General features: G+C 38.5%; 1 protein-coding gene across 7 annotated transcripts in view; it reads left to right on the forward strand.

Annotated features, from left to right (window-relative positions):
- Positions 1–14,804, forward strand: part of LOC122001443 (shewanella-like protein phosphatase 1) — an 86,157-nt gene that overhangs the window by 58,047 nt on the left and 13,306 nt on the right. For 2 of the 7 annotated variants that reach the window (XR_006117370.1, XR_006117371.1), the window contains exons 6-10: positions 1,545–1,717; positions 1,799–1,887; positions 2,042–2,111; positions 12,979–13,084; positions 14,183–14,260. Coding sequence is in view for 5 of the 7 variants with exons in the window: in XM_042556188.1 (XP_042412122.1) it covers positions 1,545–1,717; positions 1,799–1,887; positions 2,042–2,111; positions 12,979–13,065 (419 nt within the window). In the remaining 2 variants the exon portion in view is untranslated. Of the gene's footprint in view, positions 1–1,544; positions 1,718–1,798; positions 1,888–2,041; positions 2,112–12,978; positions 13,085–13,172; positions 13,272–14,182; positions 14,427–14,804 lie in introns of those variants that run through there. The other 5 variants (XM_042556188.1, XM_042556183.1, XM_042556187.1 and 2 more) reach the window with 3 other exon arrangements.

The raw sequence follows: 14,804 nt of genomic DNA on the forward strand, positions 1-14,804 counted from the left end.
TTTGTTTATTTGAGAAAAAATTTCCTTGGAGAATTTTTCTTTCTCAATCCGTAGGCCAACCCAAGCTCGTCGTGGGTCGACCCATGTGGGTCGCAACCGAGGGGGGTTAGCCCACCTAGACCCGTCTTTAAATGGGTTGATAAAATTCAACCCTATCCGATTATATTATTTGGAAGGGTGGGCCAACCCGATGAGTCCAACTCAAATTGATGGTTCTAATAATACATATTTTCCTTTGCTTGAAAACCTTCCAAATTATTTAAAATTTTAAATCTAAGAGATGAGTGGTATGTGGAGCTTTGATAAAAACATGATTGCTTGAAGTGGAAAAGGCCCATACCAGGCCTAGCTGCCGAAAGTGCTTTACATTTTATCTCACTGTTAAAATATTTTAACTATCAACATAGAAAGGCTTTACATCTAGTGTATTCATACCTAAAAGTGGGAATTGACACTCACAGAAAATATAGTAATGTTCATTTCAATGCTCGACTTTTAGAATCAGTGATTAAATTCATGTGTTCACTATGCAGTTGCAGAGCCAAAAGGGTTTTTGGCAGATGTGGTCAATGTTTTGATGTTTCACGTGAAACAACTGGTTAAATTGATCCTCAATTCAGTCCCAAACTTAGAAATGCTGAGCAGTCAAGTCTGATTAAGAATTGGTTTCAAATGATCAAATACTGACTGATCCAAATTTCTTTATTGTATGTTTAATTTGTTTAGGTGGACTATTTGGACCACTTTAATTATCAACTTCAATGCAGAGCAATGCATTTGCTAATCAATCAACTTGCAGCTTCAAAATTAAATATTTTGACCGTTAGGAGCTTCTAGATATGCCATGGAGAATATTGAGTGCCCTTTCCATTGATTTCTAAATGCATTGTTCTCGTGTCCCTAATATTCTTAGGATAAATGAACCTCAACTATACCTTACGCAGTATGTCTGGGTCTCCACCTTTGAAAATGAGGTGGAAGGGATGGTGAAAAGAGAGGAAGTGTGAGGATGAATATAGAGATCACACATTACTTCTACAGTCGTACTCTAGGCACTGATGCGATTTATTGTGTCAATTCATCAACTACAGATATTATTTGCTCCACTCTTGTATGGCTCAACCCTTGCCAATATGCCTAGGTATTGAGATCCTGATCGATCACAATCTGTGGCTTACATAGGGTTTGATTCTTTTGTTAGTACTATACCAATCTCATAGAGATATTCTCATGCTTAATAGTCTGTTAAATTTACCACCATTTACACACGTAAATGGTTACAGACATGTATTGCATAATGTCAAAGTACTCACGTTTTTTCCAAGATGCAGTGTATTTGTCATTAGATGAAGATAATACACATCATGCCTTTGTTCGAGGACTCTGTTTCTACTATTTGAATGAAAACTTTGTTTCATTTCATAATGCATGTGCCTGAATTTGGGTCATCATTAAACTGTTTTCTTCTGTACTACTGACAAACCAGAGAACAAAGATTAACTATTAGTTTGATTATTTGGGATAATGTGTTTGCATCTGTACAGTTGCATATGGAATTAAGAAGATGAATGAAGAAGTATCATTTTGGATGAGAGACACAAGTGAAAGTACTGATAATTTTGCATTTCCCTTCATTGCCACCAGAGGTTATGATAGTGTTGTCTGGAACCGTTTGTACTCAAGAGATTCAGAAGATACAAAGTACCACAGTTTGCAGGCAAATTGTCCCACAAAAAAAATCTTAAAAATCTTATGTTTTAATGTTTTGGTCACCTTTTATGCTTTGTTATCTTCATAGATATCCTCTATACTGGAAGAGACATTAGAAGCTTTAGGTGCAAAAGGTATGGTAGTTGGACATACTCCACAATTTGGCGGTGTAAATAGGTATGACATCACCAGTTATAGTTTAGTTGAACATGCGATATATAAACTTTCATACAGCTCAATGAACAGACATGGATTGTGATAAATTGAACATATGATCAATTTATGATTGAGTTTTCTGACTACTATAATAGTATCATTTGTAATTCTGCAGCAAATATAATGATAGAATATGGTGTATTGATGTGGGCATGTCTAAGGGAGTCCTTGATTCGAGACCAGAGGTAAATATTACTTGAGAACCATTACTTTTCTTTTATGTTCTCATGTGTATCATCTGCCTTGTCAATAAGTTGTTTCCTACTCTACATAGTTAACATAATTGTTGAGTGTGATGAGGATAATATTAGGGTTTATTCTATGCATAGGTTAGTCTCCTCTACCTTGATATTAGTTATTATTATAATTGTTCTTTTTAACATTTATCTGCTTCAAGCTGTTAAATTATAATTGAGCCTATTCTTTTTACAATTTAATCCCAACACTCTGCTCATGCTAGTTCGAAAATATTGTAATGCCTATCTTGTTACAAATATATTCAATTCTAGGACCTGCCAAAACTTAATGAGGTATTCAAAATCTCAAGCAGTTCTAGTACTCTAGTCTTTGACTGAAATGATACAAATTTAATACCGTATCATGCTGCATCAAAATGATTTGGGTACTTATTTACTTTTAACTGTAACTATATATCTTAAAACATTATTTCCATTAAATATTTGTAAAATATAGGCCGCAAATTATTTCGAGAATCTTGACCACCTTGCTAAATCCAAAAGGAATGTTGCGTATCAGATGAGCATTGGTTCTTGTAGCATACTTATGCAATGAATTCTATAGTTTCCCAAGATCATTAACTCCATAGTCACATCTCTATTAATATGTCTAGATTCACCACTAAGAGTTAGATTTGGATTAATATCATTGAAATATGAAGTGGTACATGTATAGAATAAAGATACACATCAATCTATAATATGATGGATCATACGATATACCATTGTAGCAAAAGGTGATTATGCTCACCTCAGACGCTCCTCATAGTCTGTCCCTAGATTATGTGAAAGGAGATAAATCATAGGGTATTTTATAGCCTATCGCTAAGTTGACTAGGGGGTGGGAGAGATTTTTTTTCCCGAGGGCATGCACTCATCGGGAATTGATCCTTTGTCCATTGTAGCTAGTTTGCCACCCTCTTGCCAATTAGACATCCCGTGGGAACATCATCATATGACATACCAGAGGTATAATAAAAAGGTTGAGTGAACGAAGAACCTTGATCAAAATCAATTTAGCTAAAGTCTTAATAATACTTATATTGATTATTAAAATTAGTCATCGCGTACACGCATTGCAGGTGTAATATAATGCATGAATACACATAAATTAGTATCTCAGTGTTGGGTTCTTCGAGCCTCGAAAACCGCTTTTTCGCGTCGCGGAAACCCCGAAGGACCCAAAGCCGTAGATCCGTGCAAAGATTCGTATAAAAAATTCGAAAAACTATTTCTTGTATGAGTTCAAAAACTGATCTACTACTTAGATCTATGAGGAAAAAGTGTTTACCCTTGATGCGATGCTCTTCGCGTTCCCGCTCGTCCAAGGGACGCCGATCTCAAGCGCCGGTCCTCTGAAGTATTCACACGGACACACTAGATGGAGATGGATAAAACCCTAGTTCTCCATGTGGTTCGCCGAGAGGAGGAGAGGAGAGGGAGAGGGGGAGAAGGAGGAAGATGCACACAAGTGAATGAAAATGAATTTTTCCACCCAAAACCAAGTGGTCAACATTTAAAATTCACATTAATCGCATTAATCGCAATTAATACGAAACTATAAAATCACATTAATTGCATTAATTGCAATTAATACGAAACCATTAAGAGAGTGGCTTTATTACTTCCATGAGGTGGCACCCACGATGATGTGGAACATCATTATTGGTCCACCTAATGCCAACTCACCAACGAGGTGGCAAAAGGTCAAGTCAAAATTGACCTTTGGTCTTCCTTCTCAAGTCAAGTCAAACTTGACCACGTCTACCATGGTGGATCTAATCCAACCATTTGATTCGAGCCAACTTAATATAACGAATCTAATTCATTAAATTAATTGATTCAATGAGTCAAAATCTAAATTAGACTCATTTAACACATGAATCAACTTGAGTCGAACTCAAGTTAGCCCAATTAGGATTACTCTTAATCCAATTTGATTCATCAAATGAATCTAATCCTCTTGGTTCATCATATGAACCTAATCTTCACCTAATTGTCCTAAGTGTGTGACCTATAGGTTCTTGTAACGTTGGCAATGCCCTAAACCCATTTAGAGCATAAGTAAGCGGTATCTAGCAACACATCATTACTACCAAGTTACAAGAATGTCGAGATCCGACATCACCTTGTGACTACCAATTGTGACTACTCACAAAATAACGACAAGTGTCCTTCTATCCTGACATCTAGATTGATCAATGCGGCGTAGACCGGGTCATCCTCTAATCAATCTAAATCTTGAACTCCAGTAGACTCACTCGATCAAACGAGCTCAACATCTAATGTTGACTCATTTGGGCATGGCCACTTAATGGTCTCACTCTATCAAGAATAATGATGTCGCCCGTCATATGGGAGGATAGATCCCATCTACATCACTCACATCCTCTGCATAATTCGATACCCAGTGATCGCCTTTATAGTCCACCCAGTTACGGGTGACGTTCGACGAAACTAAAGTACATAACTCCTTATGTAGGGATCCATGACTTCAGTTCAAGGACTAATAGTCATACTAATAGCCACACGAGAAAGTATATGACACTCATATAACGATCCACGATACTTTCTCACGTGGGTCATTCAAGATACATTCTCTAACGATACCCACGTGTCACTGACATCTCTATATCCACGACTTGTGAGATCAAGTCATCGAACTGACCTATATCTTATTATATTAACATCGTCCCTGAATGCTAATACTCGACTAGGAATGATTTAGAGTAGTGTTCCCTATATCATCTCACTATCGATTCAACTAATCGATTGATATAGTAATGAACCTTCTACTCAAGGACGCTATTATACTTAGTTTATTTGGCACTAATATAAATAAGTATAATAACCAAACAAATGCCTTTATTAATAAACAAGAATATGATATACATGAGTCTATACAATCATCAAATGATTGGCTCTAGGCTCTAACTAACAATCTTCCACTAACACTAGTGCAATCAAGATAGGCTCTAAGGCCCAAAGACCTAGTGTGACCATCATGCTTCCTCTGTGCCAAAGCCTTCGTCAAGGGATCCGCGATGTTAGCCTCTGTAGTACTCGCAAATCTTCACATCTCCTCTATCGATAATCTCCGAATGAGATGGAAGCGTTATAATTACTGTGAACTTTGCCACTCATAACACTACCATCTAAGCAAAACACGAACCCCGATTGCGATCGGTAATCATCCTGATCGGTCCGAAGTCACATCACTGCAACCCTTTACCGCTAGCTCATCATTGCCTCCATATATCAAGAAATATTCTTTAGTCCTTCTTAAGTACTTAAGAATATTCTTAACCGCTATCCAATGACTTTCACCTGATCTGGTATCTGCTCGTCACGCTCAAAGCATACGAGACATCGTGTCGAGTACATAGACGGCGTGCACGATCGATCCTACGGCCGAGGCATAAGGGATCGATCCACGCGGTCTCTCTCCTCTGAAGAGGGACCTTGAGTTTTCGAAAGACTCACGCCATGTGACATCAGCAAATCCCGAGTTCTCATGGCAAACCATAGAGTACCTCGTCAACTGCACTCGACTTAGCCAAGCAATCTCTTAGATCTATCTCTATAGATCCGTATCCAAGAATGTGGGATGCCTCACCTAAGTCCTTTATCGAGAAGCAACTCCTTAGCAGGTCTTGACAGATCAAGCATAGGGATGTCCTTCCCAATGAGTAGTATGTCATCCACATACAATACGAGGAAGACAACTATGTTTTCTACAACCTTCAGACACAAGGTTCATCTTCATTCTCGATGAAACCAAACTGCTTTGATCACATCATCGATCGAAGATTCCACCCGAGAATGGCCTCAGCCATTTCTAATCGTCTCATCACAACTTCCCGACAGTGGTGGACTCATCCTCTGAGCACAATGTCATCACGGTCGACAAGAGAAATGAGTATCTCTCGGGCTGACGACGTACCCTATCAAACTGCAAAGAGGTATGTCTACTTGAATCGGTTGTTGTTCCTCAACACCTTGGAACAACATCATCCACAACACTTTGTGGTTCCGGTTCAATTTCCATCGAGTGCTATTGTTCGCATCTCGAACTTCTTCAAGATCGAACGCTCTCCAGTCTTTCTAGAAACAAAGTCTCTTTCTAGAAAGACCCCATCTTGCCACAACTACCTTGTCTGACTGGGAATGTAAAGTAATATCCCTTAGTTTCCTTGGGATATCCAATGAAAAGCACTTGTCGGATTGGGTCCTAATTTGTCGAGACTTGACGTCCAACGTAAGCCTCACAACCCCAAATCCTCACGAAAGACACCGGCATCTCCCATCCATATCCTATACGGTGTCTTTATCACGGAACTCGGTTGAGTATGAAAGCTACCGTGTTCAGAGCATATCCCCATAGATACGTCGAAGATCTGTGACTCATCATAGATCGTACCATATCTAATAAGGTACGATTCCTCCTTTCGGATACACCATTCCACCGTGGTGTTCCAGGAGGAGTGAGTTGAGATAAAATCCCACACTCGCCTAAGTAGTCACGAAACTCACGGCTTAAGTATTCACCACCTCGATCCGATCGAAGTACCTTAATACTCTTGCCAAGTTGGTTCTGCACTTTATTCTTGAATTCTTCGAACTTTTCAAAGGATTCTGACTTACGTGTCATCAAGTACACATAACCGTATCTACTAAAATCATCAATGAATGTGATTAAGTATCTATAACCTCCTAGCGACATCGAAAGGGCCACATACATCACTATGTATGAGTCCTAACAAATCAGTCTCTCGCTATGCCCACTAAAGGGGTCTTGGTCATCTTGCCTCGTAGGCACGACTCGATATCTCATATGATTCTAAATCAAACGAGTCCAAAGAAACCATCCTTATGGAGTCGATAAGTCATTTATATGACCCAAGCCGACAGGTATGTTCGTTCACGTCATTCGACTGAACCTCTTATTACTAATGTTATAGATAGGGCTCTCAAGGTCTAGAATATAGAGTCCGTTTATTAGAGGTGCACTACAATAGAACATATCTTCAAATAAACGTAACAACATTTGTCTTTTATTATAAAGAGTATCCTTTCTTGTCTAAACAAGAAACTGAAACTATGTTCTTAGTAAGAGCAGCACATAACAACAATCATCTAAATCTAGTACAAGCCCGAGGGCGTAGATAGTGATAAGTTCCTACAAAGAATAAAGAAGAACTGCTCCATTGCCTACCGTAGGTCCACCTCGCCTTCGCTAATGCTCGCTATTTCTCACCGCACATCAAGACAATGAGAGGCACATCCAAGATCTAATACCCACGATGTAGAAATAGATATATTGACTTCTATACATACCTAAAGTGGAAGTCTCACTCGCTTCTTCTTAAGATCTTCCAAGTATACCTCAGCTTTCTTCCAGGTCGACCGCAGGGAAACAGTAGCATCCTCGACCCTCCTTTAGCTTCAAGCTTGCCGCCTCGCTCGACTTTCCTTCGCCTTTGGGCTTGCCTCTTACGCTCGACCATCGAACGGGCTTAACCTTCTTAAGGTTAATCTCAGTAGTCATAACATACTAAGTAGCTCGGCAGTGGCTTGTCAATCTCGCTCATGTTATAGTTGAGAACGAATCGACTATAGCTATCCCAAGGACCGCAAGATCAAGTCCGCCCGCCAAGTGGGAACCCTACCAGAGGTTCTCTATGCACTCCAATCATCTTGAGTACATAAGGACCCACAGAGCCCCGTCCGACATCTTGCATCGAAAGGCTTCGAGATCTCAAATCTCTCATGCTGCGCCTGATATAGTTGGCGAAGATGCTCAACCATATCAAAAGCGCCCATCAACTCATGTTGCTTCTAAAGCTCGAAGTTCATGGTCGCGAGCATTAGACAGACACATCTAACGCGCCGCCTCGATGCTTCTGTAAGCATCTTTGCCGGGCATCGCGTGACGAGCTCCTGAATGGGCCGCCCAACGCATAACTTACGCCGTGAGAACTATTCTCAAGTTCCCGTACCAGTCCGCCGTTGAGCTTGTCCTTCTCAAGGACGATCGCAGGAGAAGGAATTCGTGTTCGACGTCATGGTTATCTACAATGAAAAATTTGCGAAATAAATATCATATTCTTTAAAAATCATTTAATTAGCCTTTAATTAAACGATGCTCCCATCGAATTCTATAATTCTTGGGACAAGATCCACATCATACTAACCTTGAGTTAGCTAATACGCCCAAGGCTTAGTATGATCGGTAGGTAACGATTACCAATTACATCTCTATGCAACTCTTGTTTATAGAATCAATATCCGCATTTATATTAAAACTCGAGTTAGCTTTGGCTAATACGCCCGAGAGTTAATATAGATGTGATTTTGACCTATCTTTCCAACTATTGGAAGAATGCCTATAGTCGACTCGATCCAACCGAGTAACTATGAATACTCAATCTAATTGAGTTTTTATTCACCCATGCGTTGATAGACGGGACCAAGATTGTCCCTCCGTACCCTACCAAGATAATATGTATTGCTCTGCTTTGGCAGATTCAACAATACATGTGATCGAGGTAGTGATAGGTATCACGGCACGGTTAGGCATTTTAGAGTTGGTTCGATCTAGATCTAATCTAATCGAGAAGAATGCATCTTGTGCACGACTTAGATCTAATCTAATCGCAAGGGTGCATCATGTGCACGACTTAGATCTAATCTAATCGTTAAGACACTAATTAATTAATTAATTATTAAACATGCATCAAATACATAATAATTAATTAATTAATCTATTTGTGATTTAGTCATGGCCCTACTACGATCTTCTCAAGCCAATGAGAAGATCGATTGGTCAACAGCTTCTCCAAGCGCCTCCCTTTGACCACCTTGTGTTGCTCGTGCCCGCCTCGGAACTCCGTCTCGTGTGGACCCTCCACCGCTCCAATTTGTACATTACAATTTGAAACTCGAGTTACATTCGAGTCTAAATCCAATTTACAACAAGAATAAAAGACGAGGCACGATGCGCAGGTCGCGAATAATAAAATAAATACAACACGCGAAAACACATCACGGCACGCAGGCCGTATTATGAATTACAACACAACCAATCATATTGGGCTTTGGGCCATGACTATCACAAATTAATATATATAATTCAAAATTATATATTGTTCACAATTTTCTATAATTTTAAAATTAATTTTTACAATTTTACGAGTAAAATTTCCCGGCGGTCCCGTTTAGCGGTTTCAGGCGCAATCGCGGAACGCCAGGGGCAGCGCCCCTACCCGCGATCTAACCATCGCGAGGGTTCCTTTGCGATCCAACAGCGCCTAAACCCGCTGTCCCAAAACGATTTGGGCCGAGACATTACCGTTTCGGAAAAATCTTCCCGACGGGTTCGTTTTTAGCGATTTCGGGTGCGATCGCGGAGCAAATCCCCTTGCGGGGTTAGGGGCAGTACCCACGATCTAACCATCGTGAGTTGCTCCGTTGCGATCTAAAGGCACCCGAGTCCGCTGTCCCAAAAGATTTTGGGTCGAAACGAAGTCGTTTGGGAAAATTCTTCCCGATACATGAAGCCTACAAGTGCCGAGACACTTGTGCTTCGCCTATAAGGAAAAATTACCCATAAAATCATAAAAATTGAATTTTTACAGAAAATCACAGAAGCTTTTTGTTTTCCAAAAACCAAAAACTAACTCGTACAAGTCTTTGCACGTGGCTCTGATACCACTGTTAGGTTCTTCGAGCCGCGAAAACCGCTTTTTCGCGTCGCGGAAACCCCGAAGGACCCAAAGCCATAGATCCGTGCAAAGATTCGTATAAAAATTCGAAAAACTATTTCTTGTACGAGTTCAAAAACTGATCTACTACTTAGATCTATGAGGAAAAAGTGTTTACCCTTGATGCGATGCCCTTCGCGTTCCCGCTCGTCCAAATGATGCCGGATCTCAAGACCGTCAAGCGCCGGTCCTCTAGAAGTATCCACACGGACACACTAGATGGAGATGACCAAAAACCAAGGTGTGCTAGCACCTATGTGGTTCAGCCAAGGGAGGAGAGGGAGAGGGAGAGCTTGAGAGGGAGAAGGAGGAAGATGCACACAAGTGAATGAAAAATGAATTTCTTCACCCAAAAACCAAGTGGCCGGCCACATTTCAAAATTCACATTAATTGCATTAATTGCAATTAATATGAAACCATAAAATCACATTAATTGCATTAATTGCAATTAATATGAAACCATTAAGAGAGTGGCTTTGTTACTTCCATGAGGTGGCACCCATGATGATGTGGAACATCATTATTGGTCCACCTAATGCCAACTCACCAATGAGGTGGCAAAAAGGTCAAGTCAAAATTGACCTTTGGTCTTTCTTCTCAAGTCAAGTCAAACTTGACTCCATCTCTACCATGGTGGATTTAATCCAACCATTTGATTCGAGCCAACTTAATATAATGAATCTAATTCATTAAATTAAATTGATTCAATGAGTCAAAATCTAAATTAGACTCATTTAACACATGAATCAACTTGAGTCGAACTCAAGTTAGCCCAATTAGGATTACTCTTAATCCAATTTGATTCATCAAATGAATCTAATCCTCTTGGTTCATCATATGAACCTAATCTCCACCTAATTGTCCTAAGTGTGTGACCCTATAGGTTCTTGTAACGTTGGCAATGCCCTAAACCCATTTAGGAGCATAAGTAACGAGCGGTATCTAGCAACACATCATTACTACCCAAGTTACAAGAATGTCGAGATCCGACATCACCTTGTGACTACTAATTGTGACTCCTCACAAAATATGACAAGTGTCCTTCTATCCTAGACATCTAGATTGATCAATGTTAGGCATAGACCGGGTTATCCTCTAAGCAATCTAAATCTTAAACCCAAGTAGACTCACTCGATCAAATGAGCTCAACATCTAATGTTGACTCATTTGGGCATGGCCATGCGCTTAGTGGTCTCACTCTATCAAGAATAGCGATGTCGCTCCCGTCATATGGGAGGGATAGATCCCATCTACATCACTCACATCCCTCTGCATAATTCGTTACATACCCAGTAATCGCCTTTATAGTCCACCCAGTTACGGGTGACGTTTGACGAAACCAAAGTACATAACTCCTTATGTAGGGATCCATGGTGACTTCAGGTCTAAGGACTAATAGTCATACTAATAGCCACATGAGAAAGTATATGACACTCATATAACGATCCATGATACTTTCTCATGGCGGGTCATTCAGTATACATTCTCTAATGCATACCCATGTGTCAGCTTGATATCTCTATATCCATGACTTGTGAGATCAAGTCATCGAGCTGACCTACATGCTAGTCTTATTGTATTAACATTGTCCCTGAATGCTAATACTCGACTAGGAATGATTTAGAGTAGTGTTCCCTATATCATCTCACTATCGATTCAACTAATCGATTGATATAGGTATGAACCTTCTACTCAAGGACGCTATTATACTTAGTTTATTTGGCACTAATATAAATAAGTATAATAACCAAACAAATGCCTTTATTAATAAACAAGAATATGATATACATGAGTCTATACAATCATCAAATGATTGGCTCTAGGGCTCTAACTAACACTCAGGCCTCTATATTGGACTTGGTAAGGGTGCGCTAGACCTATGCAGTAGTGCAATGCAAGGGCGACTCTCCCTCGTAAAAAATTAATTTAATTTTTTATATCAAATATTAAATTATCAAGAAAGGTATGCTTTCTAACGTCGTCTGTTCAAGGCATTTATCGAAGCTTTTTCGTTCACGGTGTCGCCAATCCTAAGATATGAGACTAAAAGGTAACCATAATAGGATATATTTTTATATAAAAAATAACCAGAGAAAATTACAAATAAGTCTTAAAATTATTTTTAGTGTGAAAAGAAAAAAAAGGACATTAACGTAATTTAATTTTGGACTTCATCAAAATTAGTTAGTAAAGGGTCTAGATTTTTAATAAAATAGTAAGATTAATCAGACTTACATTTGTTGTGCTAGATTTGATAAAAGTAAGTGAAAAATTTAGCAAAAGGTGAACGGGAACTGTGGAACTTGCTTACTTGACAAAGTGCTAGTGGATGCCATGTCATCATTTTAACAGCAACTAAATTGATATTTGACATATGCTATATTTTAGTACAAAAAAACATATATTGTGCTGCTAGATTTGATATTTTTGTGCCAGATTTGATGTTTTAAAGGTTGTGATAGATTTGAGAAGAACCCTAATGGTTGTGTTAGATTGATATTATTAACTCACCTACGATCAACTAAAGAACAAGACTTTTTATGTGTTCCAAATTTTTTACCACCTCTAGGATCACATTTTATCAAGTCATCAGAGCACATCATAGTACATGGGATGATTCACTTTTACAATTTTAATTACTTCAGTGTAGGGAATTCGAAAGAATGAATTAGGTACATAGGTGAGACCAGACTGGAACAGGAAAACCATATATGCACATAAATTTTTTAATAAAAATATTTTCTAACTAGGCATATTGCCACTGAGATCCTATCATGGCATTGTCCCTAAAACCCCAGTAGGAGCTATTCTGTGTATGTGTTGACCCTAGCATGGCGTTGTCCTAAACTGTGGTGTGTAACAAGTAACAACTAGTAATTTTAATTTTCAAATGGCTGGAAACAAAGCTCTGTTGGAAAACCCTATTACAATTTTGCAGCATTTATTGTGCTTTTGATCATCACAGGGAATATCATTGTTCCTTAGCTAGTAGTTAATATTGGAAAACTTGCTTAACATGATGTGCTAAGAACTCACATTTCCTATCAAACAGGTTCTTGAGATTGTAGATAACGAAGCAAGAATCATAAGGAACAAAACTGACTTGTTTGATGAGCTAGAAGTCACAAACTTTCTCTAGAATTCTCCTTCTTTCAAAGGTATATTTATCACTTCTCAAGTAGTTGTTCCCCTCTATGCAATCTTGAATTTGCTTTTGATTTGTCAGTTCTCACCTTTTTGAAACAGATATTCTGGTTGTCACTTATCCAATGTATTTAAGTTTTCACTCACTGATGGACTATTCAGTGGTTTGGTGGCAGCCAATATTCATTGTTATGCTACAAAGGCATCAGGGGCATCTTGTTTGATTGTTTTTGTAGTTTTGGAAATTTTTTTGTTAAATTTCTTATTGGCAACCTTTTGCGGAGGTTTTTAAAACTGAACTAGCCTTGAATTGTGTGAGCTTCAGCTAAAAAGTTGACTCAAGCAGGATTGCTCCACTGGTTCAACCATTCTAGATTGGCCTCCAATTCCTACGTTTAGTTGAACCAAATGGTATGGCCTGTTTTAAAAACAATGCCTTTCGCTGAACTTGTTCGGCTCAACTTAATTTCATATCCCATTTGGGGTCCTAAGATGTAGGGCAGATATCAACAAAATTACTAGGTTATCAGCTATCATTTTTTGTTAACTTACTCATCCCTCGAATGCAGCTAGTTTTCAGTTTCAACAAAATTATACGTTTTTGGTGGGACACAACAATAAATTCCTAGTTACCTACCTCCCCTGAGAAACACATAGCCTCCTTTAGACCAATGCTATGTTCAGTCTGGATCATATTAGCTGCAATGAACAGCACTTCTTTCTGGTTCTTCCCATATAACTTATCCAAAAATACAGTTATTCTACATAAAATTAAAAAGATGATGTATTATCTTATATTATCTTAAAGTTATCAATAGACATCTTGACATAATAGTAAAGTTATTGTCGTATGACCTAGAAGTCATATGTTTGTGTTTTGAAAATAGTCTATTGCAAAGCAGGGTAAAATTGCATACAATAGATTCTTCGCTAGATCATGCATTGGCATGAGTTTTGTGCATCTGGTTGTCTTTTTTTTTTTATCAATAGGAATATTTGGATCAAACACAATAAGTTCTAGAGAAAATGAAAATGATATATTATCTTATAGCATCAGAAGTTTCCTTGATTGAAATCTCTGCACCTAGGATAACTACTATGTTTATTGGCAGATCATTCCTAACAAAGGATCATCTTGCAAATATGTAATTGCTGTGGATTCATGCTTGTAAAAACAGAGAACCAAAAAGGTGACACCACCATCTTCAAATATTTTTTCAACAGTTATTATTGCCAAAAGTGTATAGTTATTATCATAATGACTATAATATGTGACCCAATCACCAGATACGATTATGATCCTGTTTTTTTTTAGTGAACAAAAATCACGTCATTATGTGATGAACTTTTGTTTTTTGTTTTTTGTTTTTGTTTTACAATGTCTGTTTTTGGCGTTTGCAAGAGCTTTTCAGTAAATGTTGAATCAAAATTTGACTTTTTAAGTTTTGAGGTGTAGTTTCTCTTGGAATCAAAGGGAGAGGGAGGAGGCAGGTAAGTGCTATAGATTGGAAGAACGATTAAAGGCGGGAGAGGGAAGAGGATATGGTGATGATTACAAGGAGAACAAGAAAAGAAATGAGATGGGCTTGTGGGAGAAAAGGGTGAGAGATGAAAGGAGGAAGAAAAGAGAAATATCAGAAGACAATAAATTTTATTTATTTATAATTGCTGCAATAGTGATATTATATACGTCAAGTGTAGGATTTATGGATTCCCCCCTCTACTTTGACATTG

This window comes from Zingiber officinale, chromosome 7A (assembly GCF_018446385.1).
Source record: "Zingiber officinale cultivar Zhangliang chromosome 7A, Zo_v1.1, whole genome shotgun sequence".
NCBI classification, from domain to species: domain Eukaryota; kingdom Viridiplantae; phylum Streptophyta; class Magnoliopsida; order Zingiberales; family Zingiberaceae; genus Zingiber; species Zingiber officinale.